Genomic DNA, 22,890 nt, shown 5'->3' on the forward strand with positions numbered 1-22,890 from the left:
TGGCACTTCAGATAGAGTGAAGAATCCTACCAGTTTCTCCAGGGAGAGATAGAGCCCCACTAGGCGATCTGAGTCCTCAGGAACAGCAGGGGTGGGATTTATCTGGCCAGACCCACTGAGTTCAGTTACTGACACACGAGGTGTGCTGGGTTGCACAGGTGTGCTGGGTCGTATAGGTGTGCTGGGTTGCACAGGTGTGCTGGGTCGTATAGGTGTGGTAGATTCCACAGAACGCCACATCTTCACACCTGAAAGTGCATAAAGATGGTTTTAACTGCCACATCTTTTCCTTATTTCTAGAAGTTTAAAGATAATTATCACAGTCTGAACATGAGTAGCCTGGAATTCACTGTTCACACGCACGCAGGCACACACACACACACACACACGGACACACACGCATGCGCGCACATGCGCGCACACACACACACACACACACACATTTGGGATGGGCATAAGTGCTTGATAAATATATAAAAATACATTTTAATAAAATCTGAGAATTTGCACTTTAACCACATGTGAATTGTTGGATTTTAAAAAATGGGAGTAGAGAGCCAAATCAAGAAGAAAGAAAAAAAAAGTCTTTGTCCCAAACATTATGGAACTCACTGTTAGTGTGTGTGTGTGTGTGTATAAACCCCCAAAGCTGAAAATCAAATCAAATGCCATTTCACAAGATTGATTTCTCGCTGTACATTATCATAACAAAGCAAAAAACATATTCAAAAAAAAAAAACGCACGTGCATATATGCAGTTAAAGAGCTATTGGTAGAGACAACAAACAACATTATATAAGCACACCGACACAAAGAAACGTTATAGGCTATATATACTTTATATTTAACTGATTTTTTCATTACAAATGTCCAATTAGATAACGTTATGTCAATTTCATGTTAGCCAGATAATTCACTTCAAGTTAGCCTACCTAAGTTAACCTCCTTATTTTAACGTTACTTTACTCACATTGAAACTGGTGGGTTTTCCGTTACAACACACCCACCTATTACTTTACCAAGGTGGTAACTGCACTCCTTACCTGACAAGACTAAAACTTAAATGTGCACGTTTCCATGTATTTCATCTGTAAGTCCCAGCTCCGAACATTCATTAGTTTGGTTGACAACGGGAAGATACTTCCTGGATACAGTGAGGAGCTGTGCCTCCTGGGAAATGCAGTCTGAAATGCAGTCTAAATGGATTTTTCACCAGCCTCCCCTGGGGATACATTGAAACAATTTTGAGGTCACGGGCAATAAGATAGCTACTGAATGAACAATAGATCTTCATTCTAATTGTCATCCAATTAATAGCTAAATTCGAAAAGAACAACAATACTGCCAACAAGAAATAAATAATTTTATACTCAACGAATTTTTTTTCCGCCAATTATTTTTTATATATATATATATAAATATTTCGACTGGCTATTAGTTCAACTAATTTTGGGTTTTGGCTTTAAAACCGGCACAGCTTATGTGATGAATGGGGATGCCCAATTAAATACTCCTCCTTCGTGCCCGCTTTTTATTTGGCAAAAAACTGTCCAATGGTGCCTGTGCTGTGCTAGCGGCGGACTGAGAGGAGACGCCGGAGTGCTCAGGGGCGGTTCTGTCGTGTGGGGCTGGGCGTGGGCTGCAGCGGCTCTCATCTTGCTGCCTTTTTGCTGCGTTCAATCATTGCGCCCTGACCTCCCCGGGTGCAGCTGCTATATGCACAGTGGCTGGTGAATTTACCGGTGAAACTACTGTGGGCAACTGTTTAACAGTCGTTATCATTTTAGAACTAGTGGTGGACGCGAGACGGACTGGAACACGATTTGTGGATTTTTCTTGCTTTGCTCGCTTAACGTTATTGACTGCACTATCAGTCCCCCGGAGGACCGCGTCGCCTTTGGTAATTAGGAGACGCTATTCTTTGTAAGTATAAACGTTGTGTTCGTTCCTCCTACCATCTACACCGTGTTAGAGGCTCGGATAATACATAGAAGACACGAACAAGATTGCAGCATTGGCGTTATACTGCGCAAACACTGGAAAGCGGCGAAATCCGCCAAAAATCAAAGCGGAATTAGATAACATTGCTGAATGCGGCGTAGGCTACCTCTGTGGTTTAATGGCTTAATCCAGGCAACGCACGGGCTACGTTAACGCATCATATTGATCAATTGTTAAAACGTTAATTTAGGACCCAAAATGTTCCTTTTCTAATGTGTGTTCAGGCTTCACTGTTTACATTGTATTGCCCAGTGAAATCGAACAGTGATTAGTCGATCTGTCTGCAATTTCTGGTTCGTTGAACTTCGGGGGTAGGCTAGCTATAGATTGGTATTTTTCTCGAGACCAATGGACAAAGACACATTCTCCAGGAAATATCTCGCATAAAAAAACCCTACACCGTTTGTTCATTTGTGGAGTTCGAAGATTGACCGATTGTTGAAACTGTGTACATTTTCTTGTTATTGCCTGTTTACGTTTTGTTCTTGAATGCGCCGGTGTCATTTGGATGTCGGCTAGCTAGCAAGGGTGACGCCCCGTCACAGTAAAACTGAAACCTTCTAGCACTGCGGAAGTCGCATTCCATTACTCGGCATTTGATTTTACGAAGAGCTTTTACACCGCCAGTTTTCCTGTTTTGCAATTTGCCGAATATCTTATTTTGGCTTTGAGTCTGTGTCCTTCTGTGTGTTCCTGTAGCCAAGATAAGCTATACGAGAGGCCGTGGCTGAGCTGTTCGTGTCGTACAAATATGAATATACGATCTGTTTGAGAAATGTAATAACTATGTTTGATGCCGATAGTAGCCTACACGTGCACTGCAGTCATTGCCGTTTCGTACAACAGACATATCGCCACATGAACGCTTTAATAACGACATTTGAGGACGAAACTATTGCAACAACAAGTATGGCGGTACCGAGAGTCACATTAACATGCTTTCTTATTTTGCCACATTTCTGTTTTTTTCTCCTTTATGCTCTGCGTCTGTGTAATCATGTAATTACGTGCAATTATAACATTAATCTGTAAATATTCAACCCAGATTGCATATTTCCATCATGTACACAAATCGACAATTTCAGTTCACTGTTCACACCTGAGGTGGAAAATCATTGCGGAATTTGCAGTCACAGGCACTGGTGCATTGCGCGTTGAAAACTGAACAGTATAATCATTTTACAAGTATTTAAACTCCATAACGGAGACGGCAAACATTTTTCTTCTTGGCTATTCAAAGCAACAGTTTGCTCGGTAGCAATACGATTGAAAAATGAAATGGATCTAAACATTCGTTTATGCCGTCATGATTTGTATTGAGGTGTTTCTTATTGTATCATTTATGAGGACCCTTTGGTGTCCGGCGAATTGGCTAACACATCTCTGCTATTTTCCCGTATAAACGGACAATTAAAGAATTTCAGGAAATAATTAAATCTACGTGGAGTTTCATGTGAAGGTCAGGTTTTAGTGGCTTTGCTGTTCTGTAAGGTGTTATCAGAAGTACGCCGGGCATGGTGAAGAACTGGCCAGGAGTTGTGTTGTGTTTCTGGGCCAGTGGCTGTGTGCCACACCGTCAGCACAGACTTGCGTTTGCACCCACAGAGAGATCAGTAGTCCAGTTGTCAGTTGCTTTGTGTGGCAGTTGATGAGTAGAGAGAGTCATTGTCTGCTGTTCTGTGTGGCCACATTTGGTGGCCCCTCCACACTTCACCATTGTTAGAAACGAGACTCATTGGGGGGATAGGAGACCGTTGTGTCTGCATAGTGGAGAGGTTTTGGCAGGGTGCTGCCATTTCATAGTGAGTTTGAGATGCTTGAGGACTGAAAGGCTAAAATTGGGTGATTGAGGAATCTCATATAAGACCAGAATCTTTTGTTGGGATCTTTTAGGCCAGCAGGCTGCTGGCTTTGAGCTTCACTGGTTTGATGCAGTTTATATCTGTTTATTCCAGTGGTAGTTGTCACCTGCTGAATGATGTAAGCTTTTAAAATAATAATGATGAAATAAATCCAGGAGTAATGTGACAGCCCTGCTGATGGAGTGCTTCTGCGTTTCGTCCCTGAGGATCACGCGCCCAAACGGGGGCAGATGGGGCATTGGTGGTTGATGGCATTGGCTGGTTGATGGCGTTGGCTGGTTGATGGTGGTTGATGGCTTTGGCTGGTTGTTGGTGGTTGATGGCTTTGGCTGGTTGTTGGTGGTTGATGGCTTTGGCTGGTTGTTGGTGGTTGATGGCGTTGGCTGGTTGTTGGTGGTTGATGGCGTTGGCTGGTTGTTGGTGGTTGATGGCGTTGGCTGGTTGTTGGTGGTTGATGGCATTGGCTGGTTGTTGGTGGTTGATGGCGTTAGCTGGTTGTTGGTGGTTGATGGCGTTGGCTGGTTGTTGGTGGTTGATGGCGTTAGCTGGTTGTTGGTGGTTGATGGCATTGGCTGGTTGTTGGTGGTTGATGGCATTGGCTGGTTGTTGGCGTTGGCTGGTTATTGGTGGTTTATGGCGTTGGCTGGTTGTTGGTGGTTTATGGCTTTGGCTGGTGGTTGATGGCATTGGCTGGTTGATGGCGTTGGCTGGTTGTTGGTGGTTTATGGCTTTGGCTGGTTGTTGGTGGTTGATAGCGTTGGTTCTGGGAGATCGGGGTGGAACCCTGTTTCAGAACTGCACTGGGGTGGAACCCTGTTTCAGAACTGCACTGGGGAGGAACCCTGTTTCAGAACTGCATGTGAGTGGCTTTGGGAGCTGCTCTGTGGTACAAGTGACTTTAAACCTGCAGCATTGTGCAAACTGCTTTGAAGCCTTGCTGTGTGGGTCTGAACTGATGCTAAATCTTCAGTGTGTGATTTACACTGGCAAGAAGGCTGCAGTGTGACAGGAATCTGGGTGGTGGTGGGGGGGTGGGGGGGGGGGGGGGGGGGGGGGTATTTATAGGTACTGGCCAGTACAAATGTTGTTATGTAGGGGTATATATAGGGAATGATGTCATAGGCAGTGATTTGAGGGGGAGGGAGAAAGAGGGGGTGGAGTTGTGGTAAAGAAGTGGTTGCACAAAAATAAAAATGACAACATGCGTCAATCTTGCCTACATTGACTGGTGACGTCTTCACTGGTCATGAACCGTTTTATGCTGTAATGATTTCACAGGCAGCGGAAATGTGGCAGAGTAGCAGCGTGTGTCTGTGTCTGTGTCTGTGTCTGTGTGTCTGCGGCAGTGTGTCTGCAGGAGTGTGTGTCTGCAGGAGTGTGTCTGTGTCTGTGTGTCTGCAGGAGTGCGTCTGCAGGAGTGTGTCTGCAGGAGTGTGTCTGCGGCAGTGCGTGTCTGCAGGAGTGTGTCTGCGGCAGTGTGTCTGCGGCAGTGTGTCTGCAGGAGTGTGTCTGCAGGAGTGTGTCTGCAGGAGTGTGTCTGCAGGAGTGTGTCTGCAGGAGTGTGTCTGCAGCAGTGTGTCTCTGCAGGAGTGCGTCTGCGGCAGTGTGTCTGCAGCAGTGTGTCTGCAGGAGTGTGTCTGCAGGAGTGTGTCTGTGGCAGTGTGTCTGCAGGACTGTGTCTGCAGCAGTGTGTCTGCAGGAGTGTGTCTGTGGCAGTGTGTCTGCGGCAGTGTGTGTCTGCAGGAGTGTGTCTGCGGCAGTGTGTGTCTGCAGGAGTGTGTCTGCAGCAGTGTGTCTGCAGCAGTGCATGTCTGCAGCAGTGTGTCTGCAGGACTGTGTCTGCGGCAGTGTGTCTGCTATTTGATGTGTCCTGTAGTCTGTCCTCTCACTTCATTTGTGTGAGTCGAGTTTTCTCATCTCACAGAGAGGCGGGGCTTGGATTATTATGAGTGACTGCCAGGTGTACACACTGAACGCATGTATTAGCATAAACATACACATTCATTAGCTGGTATATTGCCCCATTGATACAGATACAAGTTGAGTTGATATTGTAACGTGCACAGGTGACTGGGTTCAGCCTTGTCATGTTATGTTTATACTAATAGGGGATAAAGACTGACCCCCTTTCCAACCCCTGCACTCATCCCCTACCCCTGCACCCCGTCCTGTACCCCTTTTTTGTCCCATCCCCTACCCCTGTACCCGTCCCGTACCCATTTTTCGTCTCGTCCCCTACCCCTGTACCCCGTCCCATACCCCTGCACCCCGTCCCGCCTGCACCCCTTCCCCCTATTTGGCTCTGTACTCCACAATTTTAGATTTGTAATCAAACAATTAAAATGTGGTTAAAGTGCACATTCTCAGCTTTTATTTAATTGAATTTTGCTACACTTTGGTTTCACCATGTAGAAATTACAGCACCTTATATACATAGCCTCCCGTTTCAGGACACCGTAATGTTTGGGACATATTAATGGTATGTAAATGAAGGTAGACATGTATAGTACTTTGTCACATATCCTTTGCATGCATTGACTGAAGTAAGTCTGTAACCCATGGACATCAGCAGGTGCTGAGTATCTTCCCTGGTGATGCTCTGCCAAGCCTGGACTACAGCCATCTTAAGCTCCTGTTTATTTCAGGGACTGGTTGCCTTAAGTTTTCAGTTTTCTCCTCAGCATATGAAACACATGTTCCATTGACTGCAGATCAGGTGAATGACTTCCAGTCAGTCAAGAATGTTCCTGTTTTGTTTTTGGCATTATGTTTGGGATCATTGTCTTGCTGGAGGGTGGAGTGCCAGCCAATAAGTTTGGAGCCATTTGCTTGAACTTGAGCGGATAAGATTCGATACACTTAAGTATTCAGATTGCTGCTATCAGCAGGTACATCATCAGTGAAGACAAGTGAGCCAGTATCTGTGGCAGCCATACATGCCCAAATCATAACACCTCCACCACCATGTTTCACAGATTGGGGTGGTGCTTTGGATCTTGGGCTTGGGTTACTTTTGGGTTATTTTGCTCTTGCCATTGCTCTGATGCAAGTGAATCTATGTCTCATCCGTCCACTAGACCTTTTTCCAGAGTTCTGCAGACACATTTGGGTACTTTGCAAACTGTAACCTGACCATCCTGGTTTTGTGGCTAACTAGTGGTTTGCATCTTGCAGTGTAGCCTCTGTAGTTCTGTTTGTGAAGTATTCTGTAGACAGTAGTCTGTGACACATCCACACTTGCCCCCTAAAGAGTGTTTCCGATATGTTGGACAAGTGTTTGGAGGTTCATGAACTGTGGTTACTTCATATGGCCTTTTTGGAAACCCTTGAAAAACATAGCTTAGAAAAAACAATGCAAAATACAGATTTTTGGTGGTATTGTCATAAAGCCATTTATTTGAGCCAGGATTTATCCAGCATCATTATTGTGTCTTTGTGGTGCGCCTACGCTGACCAGCCACAAGCATCTGTATCCACTCCACATAAAAAATCCACATGAATCTTTTTGGTGAGGAAAAACCTTCCACTGTGTTTGGGCTTGTTACTTTGTTTCAGTAATATTTACAGTAATTATGACTTGGGAAAACAAATTCCCAAGTGTTACCTTTCAGAAGATTGTGCCTGTAGTCAAAAGGGTTCAAGTATAGTTACCATTTTATTTTGAGAATGTCATATTCAGGCTTGGCTTAGAAAGCGAGTGCTACATTAGGGGTTAATTAGTCTCCAGCTTGCGACTGAACCTGTTAATGTCAGTTCTGTACGGCTGGGGCTGACTTAACCTGTTAAAGTCAGTTCTGCACCGCTGGGGCTGACTGAACCTGTTAATGTTAGTTCTGCACAGCTGGGGCTGACTGAGCCTGTTAATGTTAGTTCTGCACCGCTGGGGCTGACTTAACCTGTTAATGTTAGTTCTGCACCGCTGGGGCTGACTGAACCTGTTAATGTTAGTTCTGCACAGCTGGGGCTGACTGAACCTGTTAATGTTAGTTCTGCACAGCTGGGGCTGACTGAGCCTGTTAATGTTAGTTCTGCACCGCTGGGGCTGACTTAACCTGTTAATGTTAGTTCTGCACCGCTGGGGCTGACTGAACCTGTTAATGTCAGTTCTGCACCGCTGGGGCTGACTGAACCTGTTCTTGTCAGTTCTGCACTGCTGGGGCTGACTGAACCTGTTCTTGTTAGTTCTGCACTGCTGGGGCTGACTGAACCTGTTAGTCAGTCCATCCAGAGTGGAGTGATCCTCCTCCAGGCTGTTTGGGCCCTTCTCGCTCCCCAGGTTAGGTGAGGTTTGTTTGGGTTTGTTGGTCCCAGTAGCCCCTGGGTCTCCACAAGCAGTTCTCTCTCCACAGCCCTGAGCCAATCGGCTGCATTGTTCAGGGCAACAGTGCAGTACTGTGGCTCGGGAACTGTACTGAGAGTAACTGAGAGGTTGCAGGTTCGATTCCCATGTGGGTGCTTCTCTGTTGTCCTTGAGCCAGGTAAATATCCCGCTGCTGTTTTTAATCGAGCGTCTACTGAATTCGGTGAGTCTCAGAGGGGGGACACACCCGTGGAAACGCCGGCGTTCCGGCTGAAGACAAGGACGTAGCTGTTCCTCCTCGTTCCTCGGCAGAAACCTCCGCCCGTCCCCAAGATCCTGTCTCCCAATTCAGCCCCTATATGGCCTCAGGACCCTCAGCCCCTATATGGCTGCAGGACCCCCCCTGCTGGGGCGCTAGGCGTAAACTTGTCAGAACAGGCCGTAAAGTCAGATTAATGCCAGGCTGGGAATCTTCAGCCTTTTTCTGAACCTGTGAGGACCCGTAGTCTGTATGGCCATCTACTGTCACAACCCGTCTGAGGATCGAATCGGGGGGGGTGGGGGGGCATGATGGGGGATTGAGTGTAGTGTCCATGTTGGATCAGTAGCTGGGGGTGGAACAGTGTGCCCTGGTACAGAGAGGGCGCTGACTCAAACGTGTGAGCTTGTCTGTGGAGGCGTACAGGATAATTCAGGGAATTCCAAGCGAGGCGTTAGGTTTTTTTGTTTTGGGGAAGGCTTGTTGACTGTGGGGTTAGACAGTGGCTGAATGTTGGGCCTCCTGATTGTGCAGGTGAGGTGGTCTCTGCCTGCTGCTTTTAGAATTAGAGGTGTGGCTGCTGACGTTCGTTCTCGTACAGGTGGGTTGGGTTAGGGTTGGGTTCTCCCCTCTGGTTCAGCTATAGTGTTATAAATAACCAGGCCTTGTTAGTCTCTGCCGCCTCACAGGAAGTTTGCTTTTATCAGTCATTAGCATTCGCCTGTGGTGCTGTGCCCCGTGGTGCCCCAGCCAGCTGCCCCTGTGCAGAGACCTTCCGGAAGCATCTCTGACTCTCTTTCTGCACTTGTGTTGCCAAAGCAGTGGTTGTAGAATAAAGAGTATGCTAGATAAATTTTCTAGATTAAACTGATCAAGATGCTGGATTATGGTTGAGTCTCTTTCCCTCGCTCTCTCCCCCAGTCTGCAGGCAGTCTGTTCGGTGCACGTGTGCTGGACTGCTCTCTCACCCCAGTCTGACAAAGTCCAGAATGCGGCACGTTTCTGTAATTAAACTCTCACCTGGGGCAAAGTCTGCGAGCTGTGTGGAGCTGTGTGGAGCTGTGTGGAGCTGTGTGGAGCTGTGTGGAGCTGTGTGGAGCTGTGTGGGGCTGTGTGGGGCTGTGTGGGGCTGTGTGGAGCGAGCTGTGTGGAGCTGTATGGGGCTGCGTGGGGCTGCGTGGAGCAAGCTGTGTGGAGCTGTATGGAGCTGTGTGGGGTTGTGTGGACCGAGCTGTGTGGAGCTGTGTGAGGCTGTGTGGAGCTGTGTGGGGCTGCGTGGAGCTGTGAGGGGCAGTGTGGGGTTGTGTGGAGCTGTATGGGGCTGCGTGGAGTTGTGTGAGGCTGTGTGGAGCTGTGTGGGGCTGTGTGGAGCGAGCTGTGTGGGGCAGTGTGGAGCAAGCTGTGTGGAGCTGCGTGGGGCTGTGTGGAGCAAGCTGTGTGGGGCTGTGTGGAGCTGTGTGGGGTTGTGTGGACCGAGCTGTGTGGGACTGTGTGGAGCTGTGTGGAGCTGTGTGGAGCTGTGTGGGGCTGCGTGGGGCTGCGTGGAGCAAGCTGTGTGGGGCTGTGTGGAGCTGTGTGGGGTTGTGTGGACCGAGCTGTGTGGGACTGTGTGGGACTGTGTGGAGCTGTGTGGGGCTGCGTGGAGCTGTGAAGGGCAGTGTGGGGTTGTGTGGAGCTGTGTGAGGCTGTGTGGGGCTGCGTGGAGCGAGCTGTGTGAGGCTGTGTGGAGCTGTGTGGGGCTGCGTGGAGCGAGCTGTGTGGGGCTGCGTGGGGTTGTGTGGACCGAGCTGTGTGGGACTGTGTGGAGCTGTGTGAGGCTGTGTGGAGCTGTGTGGGGCTGCATGGAGCTGTGAAGGGCAGTGTGGGGTTGTGTGGAGCTGTGTGGAGCTGTGTGGGGTTGTGTGGAGCGAGCTATGTGGAGTTGTGTGAGGCTGTGTGGAGCTGTGTGGGGCTGTATGGAGCTGTGAAGGGCAGTGTGGGGTTGTGTGGAGCTGTGTGGAGCTGTGTGAGGCTGTGTGGGGCTGTGTGGGGCTGCGTGGAGCTGTGAAGGGCAGTGTGGGGTTGTGTGGAGCTGTATGGGGCTGTGTGAGGCTGTGTGGAGCTGTGTGGGGCTGCGTGGGGTTGTGTGGACCGAGCTGTGTGGGACTGTGTGGAGCTGTGTGAGGCTGTGTGGAGCTGTGTGGGGCTGCATGGAGCTGTGAAGGGCAGTGTGGGGTTGTGTGGAGCTGTGTGGAGCTGTGTGGGGTTGTGTGGAGCGAGCTATGTGGAGTTGTGTGAGGCTGTGTGGAGCTGTGTGGAGCTGTGTGGGGCTGTATGGAGCTGTGAAGGGCAGTGTGGGGTTGTGTGGGGCAGTGTGGAGCGAGCTGTGTGGAGCTGTGTGGGGCTGCGTGGAGCGAGCTGTGTGGGGCTGCGTGGAGCTGTGTGGGGTTGTGTGGAGCGAGCTGTGTGGGGCTGTGTGGAGCTGTGTGAGGCTGTGTGGAGCTGTGTGGAGCTGTGTGGAGCTGTGTGAGGCAGTGTGGGGCTGTGTGGAGCCAGCTGTGTGGAGCCAGCTGTGTGGAGCGAGCTGTGTGGGGCTTTGTTGGGCTGTGTGGACCTGTGTGGAGGCAGCTGTGTGGAGCTGTGTGGAGCGAGCTGTGTGGGGCAGTGTTAGGCTGTGTGGGGCTGTGTGGGGCTGTGTGGGCTGTGTTGAGCCGGCTGTGTGGAGCGAGCTGTGTGGAGCTGTGTGGGGCAGCGTGTGGGGCTGTGTGGAACGAGCTATGTGGGCCTTATTATAGGCACTGTGAGAATACAGGACTCTTTTGGCTGTTCAGGGCTCCTGCGTACCTAAATAAATAAATAAATAATCCTGCTGCTGATTGGGCAGTGTGCAGACTGTCCAGGCAGCTGAGCTGTCGTTTCCCTCCCTCTTCCCTCAGGCATCTCTGCCTGTTTCTGATTGGCTGCCGTCAGCCTGGAGGAGGGACACAGGCCTGTGTGTTCAGTGGGAGGAGCATAGCGGTGTCTCTGTGAGGGGAAATGTCAGTGGTTACATGGGAGGGATTTCATCCAATTAGAACTCATCAGGAGCCATTGTGCTTTTAGTTATAAAGCTGTGTGTTGCATTAAATTCTGTAATTAAAAAAAACATATCTTTTGTTTTGTAGTGTTGTTCTTTTCAGATATCCTTTGACCAGGTGGCAGTTTCTGTACAGGGTCAATGAAAGGTAGAGAGCTTCTCAGAAGTTCCATTGACGTCATTCCGACGTCATGGTAATTTGGATTGCATCATTCGATTGCGGTAACCAAGGGGAGGGGTTAGTTGTTGCTGAGGAGTAGTGGGGAAGAGAAGATTATCTCAGAATGAAACTTTGCGCAACATTACTGTGTGTGTGCGTGCGTGTGTGTGTGTGTATCCCTGCCCCCCCCCCCCCCCACCCCTACTGGTTCCTGTGCCAGCCTGTGTACGGTCCCTGCCGCCAACACCCATGTAGGTTTGTACAGGTGTAGGTTTGCACAGATGTAGGTTAGTACAGGTGTAGGTTAGTACAGGTGTAGGTTAGAGTAGCTGTAGGTTAGTACAGGTGTCTGTTTGAGCAGCTGTAGGTTAGTATGCTGTAGGTTAGTACAGGTGTTTGTTTGAGCAGTTGTAGGTTAGTATGCTGTAGTTTAGTATAGGTTTAGGTTTGTACAGATGTTGTTTAGTGCAGGTGTAGGTTAGTGTAGCTGTAGGTTAATACAGATGTAGTTTTTTACAGCTGTAGGTTAATACAATTGTAGTTTTGGGGCAACGGACTCCTGAGTGTCCTGCACTGTAAAGTGCTGTTTGGCTGCCAAGGTAAAGTGGCTTGGTCTCCGTGCTTTCTCTTGAGTAATTTTTAGCATAGCCCAATACCGCCTCCTGCTGGTGTTCAGGTGGCACAGCTCCATTTGAGCGCTGGTCTGCTCTGTGTGGCTGCATGCATCACAACCCACCCCCCCCCCCCTTACCCCCCCACCCCCGCTCACTGTGGTCTCAGACCACAGGGGGAAAAAAACAGTAAATAAATAAATGTGAAAAAGCAGGTGCAGCTGTCAGATGAAATAAATGATCAGAGTGAGCTGTTAAGAGCTGAGGTTGGCTTGGAGATGTCCTCAGTGTGCTGCCCTGCTGCAAGTGAACTGCTGGTGAGCTGCTGAGTACTCAGGTGTGTATGTGTGTATGTCTGTGATTGCGCACAAGCGCGTGTGTGTGCGTGAGTGAGAGTGAGTGTGTGTGCATGTGAGCGTGTGTGTCTGTTTGCTCTCAGCCTGGGTACTGCAATGTTTTGCTTTCTGGGCTGGGTGGAGCAGGTGTGCCCATCTCATTTGCATAAAATATTCTCTATGCAAATGAATTCTCTTTTCCCTTTGGGGTCTCAGACAGCCTTTCAGAGCTTAATGCTGCTCTCTGAAGCTGTCTGTACATTGCAGCTTATGGACCAAATCGATTGGAAAACTGATAATAAATCAAAGTTGCAGTAAATTGTTGTAGGTACTGCAATGCTATGTATGATATAATTAAAATTCATTTTAGAAAAAAATATAAAGCATAATATATAAATATATACCTGCAAGACTGAAGCTTTCTATTAACATTGCTTTTCCTTTTATCTAAAATTTTGCTGTGATTGATGTGTCTGTCTGGGAATTTTGTTCATGTTTTGCTTCATTAGCCAGGTCCCTGCTCTGTGCGATGGGGCTGTAAAATTCACTGGGATGTACTTTGCTGGATCCAGAGTCAGCTACCTCTGAGAAATTATAGTATTATTTACGGGACCACATTTGGATTCAGCTATTCAAACCGGATTAACCACTGGCCAAAAACACAGTGGCTAAAATTGGCTAGAACCAGTCTGATTGCAGGAAATTAATCTCACAAATTTAACTTCCCTTTCCAAAAACTCTAGGCAGTCTTTCAGAGCTGCTTCATGATGAGTGAAATTTGGATTTTATGTAGATTAATCAACATTGTGCGTCAGCGATGTAGAGTAATGGGCTTGGGCTTGTGATCCAAAGGTTGCAGGTTCGATTCCCAGGTAGGACACTGCAGTTGTACTCTTGAGCAGCTGAACCTGAATGGCTTCAGTATGTATCCTGCTGTATAAAGTGATATTGTGTAAAAATTCTGAAAGGTTGTGTAAGTTGATCTGGGTAAACGGGTGTTCTAAATGCCTGTTAGTTCAGTCAGGGGCAGTGGCAGTGTAGGGGGGGGGGGGTGTAGTATTATGGGTAAGGGTGTTCTAAATGCCTGTTAGTTCAGTCAGGGGCAGTGGCAGTGTGGTGGGGGGGGTGTAGTATTATGGGTAAGGGTGTGCTGAATGCCTGTTGTTAGTTCAGTCAGGGGCAGTGGCAGTGTAGGGGGGGTGGGGGTGGTGTAGTATTATGGGTAAGGGTGTGCTAAATGCCTGTAATGTAATGTAATGGCAGTGGTCACCTGTGGGAACTACACAGCCTGGATCTCACAAGCACTGTGACTGTGGTCCTGAGAGGTTGCTGGGAAATGGATCTGGTGCTGTTATGTTGCCATGGAAATGCAGTAATATGACAGCGGTGCATATCTAGTGCTGTTACAAAGGGACACGCTGCATTGTGATTGGACAGGGACACGCAGGATTTCCCCTGTGATTGGACAGGAACATGCAGCATTTCCCCTGTGATTGAACAGGAACATGCAGCATTTCCCATATATATATATATAGTGTTGTTACATTGGGGAAATAGAGGAGGAGCATCATTACATAATGCAGGTAAATATGTTGCATAAGGATGTAGGCCTAGTGCTGGGACACTGGGGTGTTGGGCTGGTAGCATTATATGGGTCAATAGGCTGAATGCCGTTTCATAGGGTCATAGACATAGAAAGGACGTAGACTCTGTACTGTTGGTAAATGGTAAATGGACTGCATTTATATAGCGCTTTTATCCAAAGCGCTTTACAATTGATGCCTCTCATTCGCCAGAGCAGTTAGGGGTTAGACGACTTGCTCAAGGACACTTCGACACGCCCAGGGCGGGGTTTGAACCGGCAACCCTCCGACTGCCAGACAGTCGGTCATACCTCCTGAGCTATGTCGCCCCTGTGCACTGTTACACTGGGACAACGCTCTAGTGAGATCACAGGAAATGTGTGTGGTGTTGTTCCAGAACCGTCTGTCCTCCACCTTATAGCCAACTGTTCCTGCATTCTGATTGGCTGTTGGTGTAACTGCTGTTTTCCAAAATGTAACTGTCAGTTTATCCAACTGTGTGTATAAAGGCATAATGTAGATTTAATGATTCATGTATAAAGCACACCCCCTTCCCCACACACCTCAGAAATATACTTTCTTGATTTGCTTATACTCTGTGGAATGTTTTATGTCAAAAAAGATATGCTGTCAGTTACTGTTCTCTGTGAATTTCTTTATTTTCTTTTTTTTTTTTTTACCAAGCCTTATGTAGGTCTCTGACAACACCAGGCTTGTGAGATTTTGTGAACTTGTCTTGCTGGCATCTTTACCAACGGGCTGCTGGACATGCAGCAGGGTTTTAAGATTTTAAAAGAAATCTTAGTAATTAAATGTAAGCCTACTCATTTCCTGTGAGACAAGAGGGGAGTTAAAGAGGCTATGCAACTGAGACACGCTCACACTGTGCGCATATATCTGGAACTTGATTTTTTTCTCTCTCTCTCTGCCTCTCTCTCTCTCCCTCTCTCCCTCTCTTTCTCTCCACAGCAGCCGGACAGGGGTCCAGACCATGACTGAGTACAAACTGGTGGTGGTGGGAGCAGGAGGTGTGGGCAAGAGCGCTCTCACCATCCAGCTCATCCAGAACCACTTTGTGGACGAATACGACCCCACCATCGAGGTGCGCTTCACACCAGAGAGAGTGTGCAAAAGAGAGGCTATTACACACATGCACTACTACTGTGCGCACATGTGCACAAACACTACTACACACACACATACGCACACAAACACTACTACACACACGCACAAACAGTACTACACACACACGCATACACACACACACGCGCACAAACACTACTACACACACACACACACACACACGCACAAACACTACTACACACACACACACACACGCACAAACACTACTACACACACACACGCATACACACTACTACACTCACACACACGCATACACACAGACACTACTACACACACACACACACACACGCATACACACTACTACACACACACTACTGGTACACACACGCACTACTACTCACAGTAAGTGTGTATCAGTAAATGTGTTTACTGTATCAGTGTGTTTAATGCAGTGGTGTCAAACTCGTGCCATGGAGGGCCGTGTGTATGCAGGTTTTCATTCCAGCCTCAGATCTTGATTATATAATTAGTTAAATTATTTGCTGAATTAGGGATGCAGGTTTGTGCACAATGGTGACCCGACGTCTATGGTGACCCGCATTGTCTAAATAAAAATTTTCTTATATTCTGTGCTTCAATGCAGTTAAACGCATATGGCTGAATGAGTAATTGGACTCAATTAAGGCAGCATTAATTGGTTGGAATGAAAACCTGCATACACACGGCCCTCCATGGCACGAGTTTGACACCACTGGTTTAATGTATCACTAAATGTGTTTACTCTGTAAGTAAGTGTATATACTGCATCAGTAAGTGTGTTTCTGTGCACTGTTTGCTTGTGGAGCTGTTTGTGGGCAGCACTGCAGCTCAACACATTGGTTCAGTTGAAGCTGAGCAGAGCAGCAGTGGTGTTTATTCAGTGATTAGTCTGAAATGTGCATGTGGGTGTCTTGGTGCCGGATGGGGGTGCGTGATCCGTGGCAGGGAGAGGACATTCTCTCACACAGAGGTGCTCTGAAGGAGCTTGTACCTGGTGAAAAGTGGGATTTGGGGGTGCCCTATCCATCTGGCTCAATGTGTAGCGAGAGATGTTCAGTAGGTATTGTGGGGTATTGTGTTCCTTGTATAAATGTTTTGGGGGGTTACCTGGAGAAGAGTTGGATTGTGGGGGCCTAGTGTTTTTTTGGGATGTGGTGGTGTATCTGGAGAAGAGTAGGTTTGGGCGTGTCATGTTCACCTGGCTGGTTGTAAGGAAGCCCCTCCCCCTGGCAGGACTCGTACAGGAAGCAGGTGGTGATCGACGGGGAGACGTGCCTGCTGGACATCTTGGACACGGCGGGTCAAGAGGAGTACAGCGCCATGCGGGACCAGTACATGAGGACCGGCGAGGGCTTCCTCTGCGTCTTCGCCATCAACAACACCAAGTCGTTCGAGGACATACACCAGTACAGGTGTGTGTGTGTGTGTGTGTGTGTGTGTGTCTGCGTGCGTGCATGCATGTATGTACGTGTGTGTGTGTGTGTGTGTGTGTGTGTGTGTGTATATATGTACTTGTGCATGTGTGTGTATTTATTTTTTGCGTGTGTGTGTATGTATTTGTGCGTGTGTGTGTATGTACTTGTACGTGTGTGTGTATGTACATGTACTTGTGCGTGTGTGTGTATGTGCTTGTGTGTGTGTATGTACTTGTACGTGTGTGTGTGTGTGTGTACTTGTGCGTGTGTGTATGTGCTTGTGTGTGTATGTACTTGTACATGTGTGTGTGTGTGTACTTGTGTGTGTATGTGCTTGTGTGTGTGTATGTACTTGTACATATGTGTGTGTGTGTGTGTGTGTGTACTTGTGCTTGTGTGTGTGTATGTACTTCTACGTGTGTGTGTGTGTGTGTACTTGTGCGTGTGTGTGTATGTGCTTGTGTGTGTGTATGTACTTGTACATGTGTGTGTGTGTGTGTGTACTTGTGCGTGTGTGTGTATGTGCTTGTGTGTGTGTATGTACTTGTACGTGTGTGTGTGTGTACTTGTGCGTGTGTGTATGTACTTGTGTGTGTGTGTGTGTGTGTGTACTTGTGCGTGTGTGTATGTACTTGTACGTGTGTGTGTGTGTGTGTGTGTGTACTTGTGCGTGTGTGTATGTACTTGTACGTGTGTGTGTGTATGTACGTGTGTGTGTGTGTGTGTACTTGTACGTGTGTGTGTACTTGTGTGTGTGTATGTACTTGTACGTGTGTGTGTGTGTGTGTGTGTGTGTGTGTACTTGTGTGTGTGTGTGTACTTGTGCGTGTGTGTATGTACTTGTACGTGTGTGTGTGTATGTACGTGTGTGTGTGTGTGTGTACTTGTACGTGTGTGTGTACTTGTGTGTGTGTATGTACTTGTACGTGTGTGTGTGTGTGTGTGTACTTGTGTGTGTGTGTGTACTTGTGCGTGTGTGTATGTACTTGTGCTTGTGTGTGTGTATGTACTTCTACGTGTGTGTGTGTGTGTGTGTACTTGTGCGTGTGTGTGTATGTGCTTGTGTGTGTGTATGTACTTGTACATGTGTGTGTGTGTGTGTACTTGTGCGTGTGTGTGTATGTGCTTGTGTGTGTGTATGTACTTGTACGTGTGTGTGTGTGTACTTGTGCGTGTGTGTATGTACTTGTGTGTGTGTGTGTGTGTGTGTACTTGTGCGTGTGTGTATGTACTTGTACGTGTGTGTGTGTGTGTGTGTGTACTTGTGCGTGTGTGTATGTACTTGTACGTGTGTGTGTGTATGTACGTGTGTGTGTGTGTGTGTACTTGTACGTGTGTGTGTACTTGTGTGTGTGTATGTACTTGTACGTGTGTGTGTGTGTGTGTGTGTACTTGTGTGTGTGTGTGTACTTGTGCGTGTGTGTATGTACTTGTGTGTGTGTGTGTGTGTGTGTACTTGTGCGTGTGTGTATGTACTTGTACGTGTGTGTGTGTGTGTGTGTGTGTGTGTGTGTGTGTGTACTTGTGCGTGTGTGTATGTACTTGTACGTGTGTGTGTGTATGTACGTGTGTGTGTGTGTGTACTTGTACGTGTGTGTGTACTTGTGTGTGTGTATGTACTTGTACGTGTGTGTGTGTGTGTGTGTGTGTGTGTGTGTGTACTTGTGTGTGTGTGTGTACTTGTGCGTGTGTGTATGTACTTGTGTGTGTGTGTGCACGCAGGGAACAGATCAAGCGGGTGAAGGACTCTGACGACGTGCCCATGGTGCTGGTGGGTAATAAGTGTGACCTGCCGGCGCGGACGGTGGACACGCGGCAGGCCCAGGACCTCGCCCGCAGCTACGGGATCCCCTACATCGAGACCTCGGCCAAAACCCGGCAGGTACGGCAGTGCCGGAACCGCACATCCTGCTGCAGGTGCTAACCGCTTACCGTCTCTGCGGTGAGGTCACAGACATGTGATTAGAATGGCCTCAACTGAGCATTCTAATGCTGATGTCACAGCAGCGGAGTTCTAGAACACTGACTTCCAAAAAGCCTGCTCTTCAAAGGGTTAATGAAGTGTGGTGATCTGATTGTGCCCCAGTGCAGCTGATTGTGCCCCAGCGCAGCTGATTCTGCCCCAGCGCAGCTGATTCTGCCCCAGCGCAGAGCCGGGGGGGTATTTAGACTGTTAGCCGAGGATAGAGCCTGCTGTTGGCCTGCTACAAATACAGTGTTATGTAAATATGGAATTAAAAGGATTTCATTTGTTTATATTTTTTATTTGAGAAGAAATGGGTTTCTGAGGTTCTCTACAGTTCATGTCACACACGTCAGTTTCCATGGTATCCTTGGAATTTTGATGCTGATTGATGTTTTGTTGAAGAGGAAAAAAGAAAAAGGATTTTGATTCCTGCAGTTGTGGTTTAGACACTGTTTGTAAATATACCAGTCATATACCATATATAAATATACCATATCATATACCATATGTAAATATACCAATCATATCAGCCAGAACAAAGTCTGAAGAATTCTTAGTTTCTACAGCAGAAGGGATAAAAATAAAATAGCTGTTGTGTGCACAAGAAATTTGATGATGTCACTTTAAAAGGAAATTGTGCACACTTAACAGCTATTTTAACTCTGAGTTCATGATCGTTTATCGTAATTAAATCCAACTTATTCCATCTGAAATGCAGGCAAGTAACTCACATTTTGGATGAAGGGCATCTTTGATCCAGAAGCAGTGGGTACTGACATAATGTGGAAGCACTTACCTCTGCAAGCTGCACATTTGCTTCAGGAAATTGCGCTTTAAGGTGTAATTTGGCTGAGTGGAAACTTTTGACCAATGGGATGACTTGGGTTGTTTGAGCTGGCAGAACTGGCACAGATGGGAAGGGGCTGTGGGGTGTAAGGGTGGTGATGAGGTCACACTTTCATTTGAGTAATGTGGGGAGTTTCCACCCTGCTGGGCATTGGGAACCTCGGGCAGATGAATCGGGCGTGGCAGTAATGGGGTCTGCGGGGCTTTTCCAGGGCGTTGAGGATGCCTTCTACACCCTGGTCCGCGAGATCCGACAGCACAAGCTGCGCAAGCTGAACCCGCCCGACGACAGCGGCCAGGACTGCCTGCGGTGCCGCTGTGTGGTGTCCTGACCCAGGTGAGCCGTAAGGGTCTGACTGAGCAAAGATTTCACCAGTAAACGGGATGAACAGGGTGATAGCAGATTGCTAACGGCATCCATTCTCAGCCACCGGTTCACCCTCCCCCCCTCTTCCCCCCCACCCCCCAGCACACAGACCCGGACCCAGGACAGTCTTACGGAGAGGAGCAGCAGGATGGACTGGAAGAGGGACAGCCAACAACAGCAAAATAGGGACGAGCGAAAAGCCCAGGCCTCAGGCCCCCCCTGGGACACTGCAGGGAGGGGCTCCATGCTTGTGTCTACATGTCCCCAGTTTAAGTCCAAGTCTACCAGATGCACACCACTAATGACTTTTATCATGAAAAAAACACACAAAAAGACTTTCCCTTCCTGTGTGCTAACACTGGACTATTATTATTATTGTTGTTATTATTATAAATCTTAACCTAAGTTATTGTTTTACGGTCTTCACACTGGTCTTACATGGACAGTGCCGCCCAGTGGTCCTCTTCCTCACTACACCTTTGCTCACAGGACTCCATTACCCAGAGGCCCCTCCAAAAGGAGGCCTTGGACACACTCCCCACCCCCCGGCAGTGGCCCAATGGAACAGTGCTGTGAAATTTTCATGCTGCGCAGAATAAGCCGGAGCAGTTTTGGGATTTGTTGTTTTTTAAGAAAAATAACTTATTTTATTTTGATTCCACCTTGTTTAAAGAATAAACGGCTGGCCACCGTTTTGGCGTAGATGTGGGCGGGGCAACGAGTTAATCCTATCCAGTGCGCAGTGGAAGGTTTTTCTCTGGCAGTAACGGTTATTTCAGTTATTGATATTGTTGGCTCTCGTGCAATAGCGCGCTTTCCTGCCTGAGTCGGGTGAAGTACTGTGAAAGGAAGAACTAGCTGTGATTCCTGTTCATTTACAGACTGCTGCATTGGTGTGCTGAAGGGATGATGTATCCTTACTTAATATCTGCATATCCACGCGTTTGTTGGGTCTACTCTCCGTTTACCAGACGGTGGGTTCTCATAGTATTGTTTGGGTCCTCCCCCTTTGTTCGCTGTATAGCTTTATTTATAGGGTCGGGGTGTGCTGAGAATGGTGGCTTTCTTGATTTAGATTTTTGTAGAAAGAGTTTCTCAGTTTCATTCTGGCTGTATTCAGCGTGTAAACGGGGTGTGGCGAGCGGACATTTTCAGATGATTTTATTTTTCTTGCGCACGTTTTTGTGGGTTTTATTGATCGCGTCCCTGCCCTCGTTGCTTAGCGTAGCATGTGCTTAAAGCATTGGGGGATATCACTGCTGCTTGGGTCTCGAGTGCTGTGCCTCCCATCCCAGTAAATCCTCTGGATCCTCAGTCCACATCCTCTTCCTTCCCACTGCCAGAAAGAAGAAATCTTAAAGGAATTTTAAAAATCAAAGAAACTGTGGTTGACAGGGAGGTGGAATAGTTAATTTTACGATGACATGCTGTTTGGGTAAAAATGTGTAACGCTAATTGCTTTTCCCTGCGTCTCCACAGAATGACATGGCAGGTTTTCTTTCAGCTGTTCCCTGGGGCTAGTGCTGAGGCTAGTGCCGGGGCTAGCACTGGGGCTAGTGCCGGGGCTAGCACTGGCGCTAACACTGGGGCTAGCGCTTGTGCTAACACTGGGGCTAACGCTGAGGCTCCCGCATAGATGGCCTTATTGCTCTGCTACATCATTAAGCCTCATTTATTAGTTCCTTACAACTGCCTGTCAAACTCCTGCAGACTCATTTACTCAACATGGACTTTGAGCTTTTTTTTCATATGATGTGGAGAAAATCAGTTTGTGTGAATTACAAATGTAAGCTAAATTAATACTCAAAAGAACATTTGAGCTTTCTTCAGCAACTAGTGAAACATCGAAGCCAGACTGCGGTGTGTGTGTGTGTGTGCATGTGCGTGTGCGCTCATGTGAGTGTGTGTGCTGTGTGAAATCGAGCCTTTTAAGTTTTAATGCATTTTATTATTTTCTTTAAAAAGGTACCATCCACTTTCAAATCTTCATCTCTGCCAAGCATGTGACCTAATAGATGTGTATCATTCTTTAGATGCAAAACCAAGATTAAAAAGACTGTTGTTTTTGAACATGGCAGTGCTACATTTTTAATGCAACACATATACAACACATATACAAAATTTGGGGTTGTATGTGTGTGCGTGTCCATAATATTCTCTCTTAACTTCACACCCTACCAAGTGTCTCTGTATATTCAGCCTTAGTGCTATTGGCTGGCAGTCCATGCCCATGTTCACTTGTCTGTATTCAGTTGTGCTATTGGCTGGCAGTCCATGCCCATGTTCACCTGTCTGTATTCAGTCATGCTATTGGCTGGCAGTCCATGCCCATGTTCACCTGTCTGTATTCAGTCGTGCTATTGGCTGATGAGCCACTCTGTCCTCCTCCCTCACCAGCCCCACTGACAGAATGGCTCTGTCCCTTCCCTCTCAGATTTATGTTTGCGGGGGCCGGGTGCCAGGGAATGGAATTGTCCAAATAATGCCCCCCAAACCCAAACCCAACCCCAACCCCCCCTTCCCCACCCCAGCTTGCAAAGTATGCTGGTCCTCTGGGGCCTGTCCCTGCTAGCGGAGCTTCCTGGCATCTGTGGTGTTTCAGAGTTTGAGAACCACATAACAAGGAGAAAGGAACTCTCAAAATTAAATACAAATATATGCAAATACATTTTAAAGAGTAACAGAAGGCCAACAAAGAGCAAAAAAACCAGGCCTGATAAAATAATACTCATCATTAGTGTCACTTGTCTGTTGTATATAGATAATGGGTTAGTATGTGTTTGTTTTTTTAATATGTGACTTTGGAGCCAATGCTGAACTGACTGACACCCCCCCCCCCCCCCCCCCCCCATATAAATATATAACTAATGTCATACAGAGAAAGATGTGTTTTGCAATGGGGAAAACGCTGGTATTGTAAGAGTTTACTTGTACTGCAAATGCCACTACACATTTTAACCTTGTAAAGAGAAATATAAATATATAAATTCCATTCCTGGGAGAATTGA

General features: G+C 47.5%; 2 protein-coding genes across 2 annotated transcripts in view; one reads left to right on the forward strand and one right to left on the reverse strand.

Annotated features, from left to right (window-relative positions):
* lrrc56 (leucine rich repeat containing 56) overlaps positions 1–1,150 on the reverse strand; it is a 13,782-nt gene extending 12,632 nt beyond the window's left edge. Inside the window, exons 1-2 of the mRNA XM_035396508.1 lie at positions 1,044–1,150; positions 31–248 (exon numbers count right to left, since the gene is read on the reverse strand). Coding sequence (XP_035252399.1) covers positions 31–240 — 210 coding nt within the window. The 5' untranslated portion in view covers positions 241–248; positions 1,044–1,150. The remainder of the gene's footprint in view (positions 1–30; positions 249–1,043) is intronic.
* A 458-nt stretch (positions 1,151–1,608) lies between these two features.
* On the forward strand, positions 1,609–22,888 carry LOC118215356 (GTPase HRas-like). Its single transcript, XM_035396057.1, has 6 exons — positions 1,609–1,923; positions 15,136–15,268; positions 16,522–16,700; positions 18,426–18,585; positions 19,728–19,852; positions 19,985–22,888. Exons 2-5 carry the CDS (start codon positions 15,158–15,160, stop codon positions 19,845–19,847), a joined length of 570 nt encoding a protein of 189 aa, XP_035251948.1. The 5' UTR covers positions 1,609–1,923; positions 15,136–15,157; the 3' UTR covers positions 19,848–19,852; positions 19,985–22,888.
* The last annotated feature ends 2 nt before the right edge of the window (positions 22,889–22,890 follow it).

Source organism: Anguilla anguilla, chromosome 16 (genome assembly GCF_013347855.1).
Source record: "Anguilla anguilla isolate fAngAng1 chromosome 16, fAngAng1.pri, whole genome shotgun sequence".
NCBI classification, from domain to species: domain Eukaryota; kingdom Metazoa; phylum Chordata; class Actinopteri; order Anguilliformes; family Anguillidae; genus Anguilla; species Anguilla anguilla.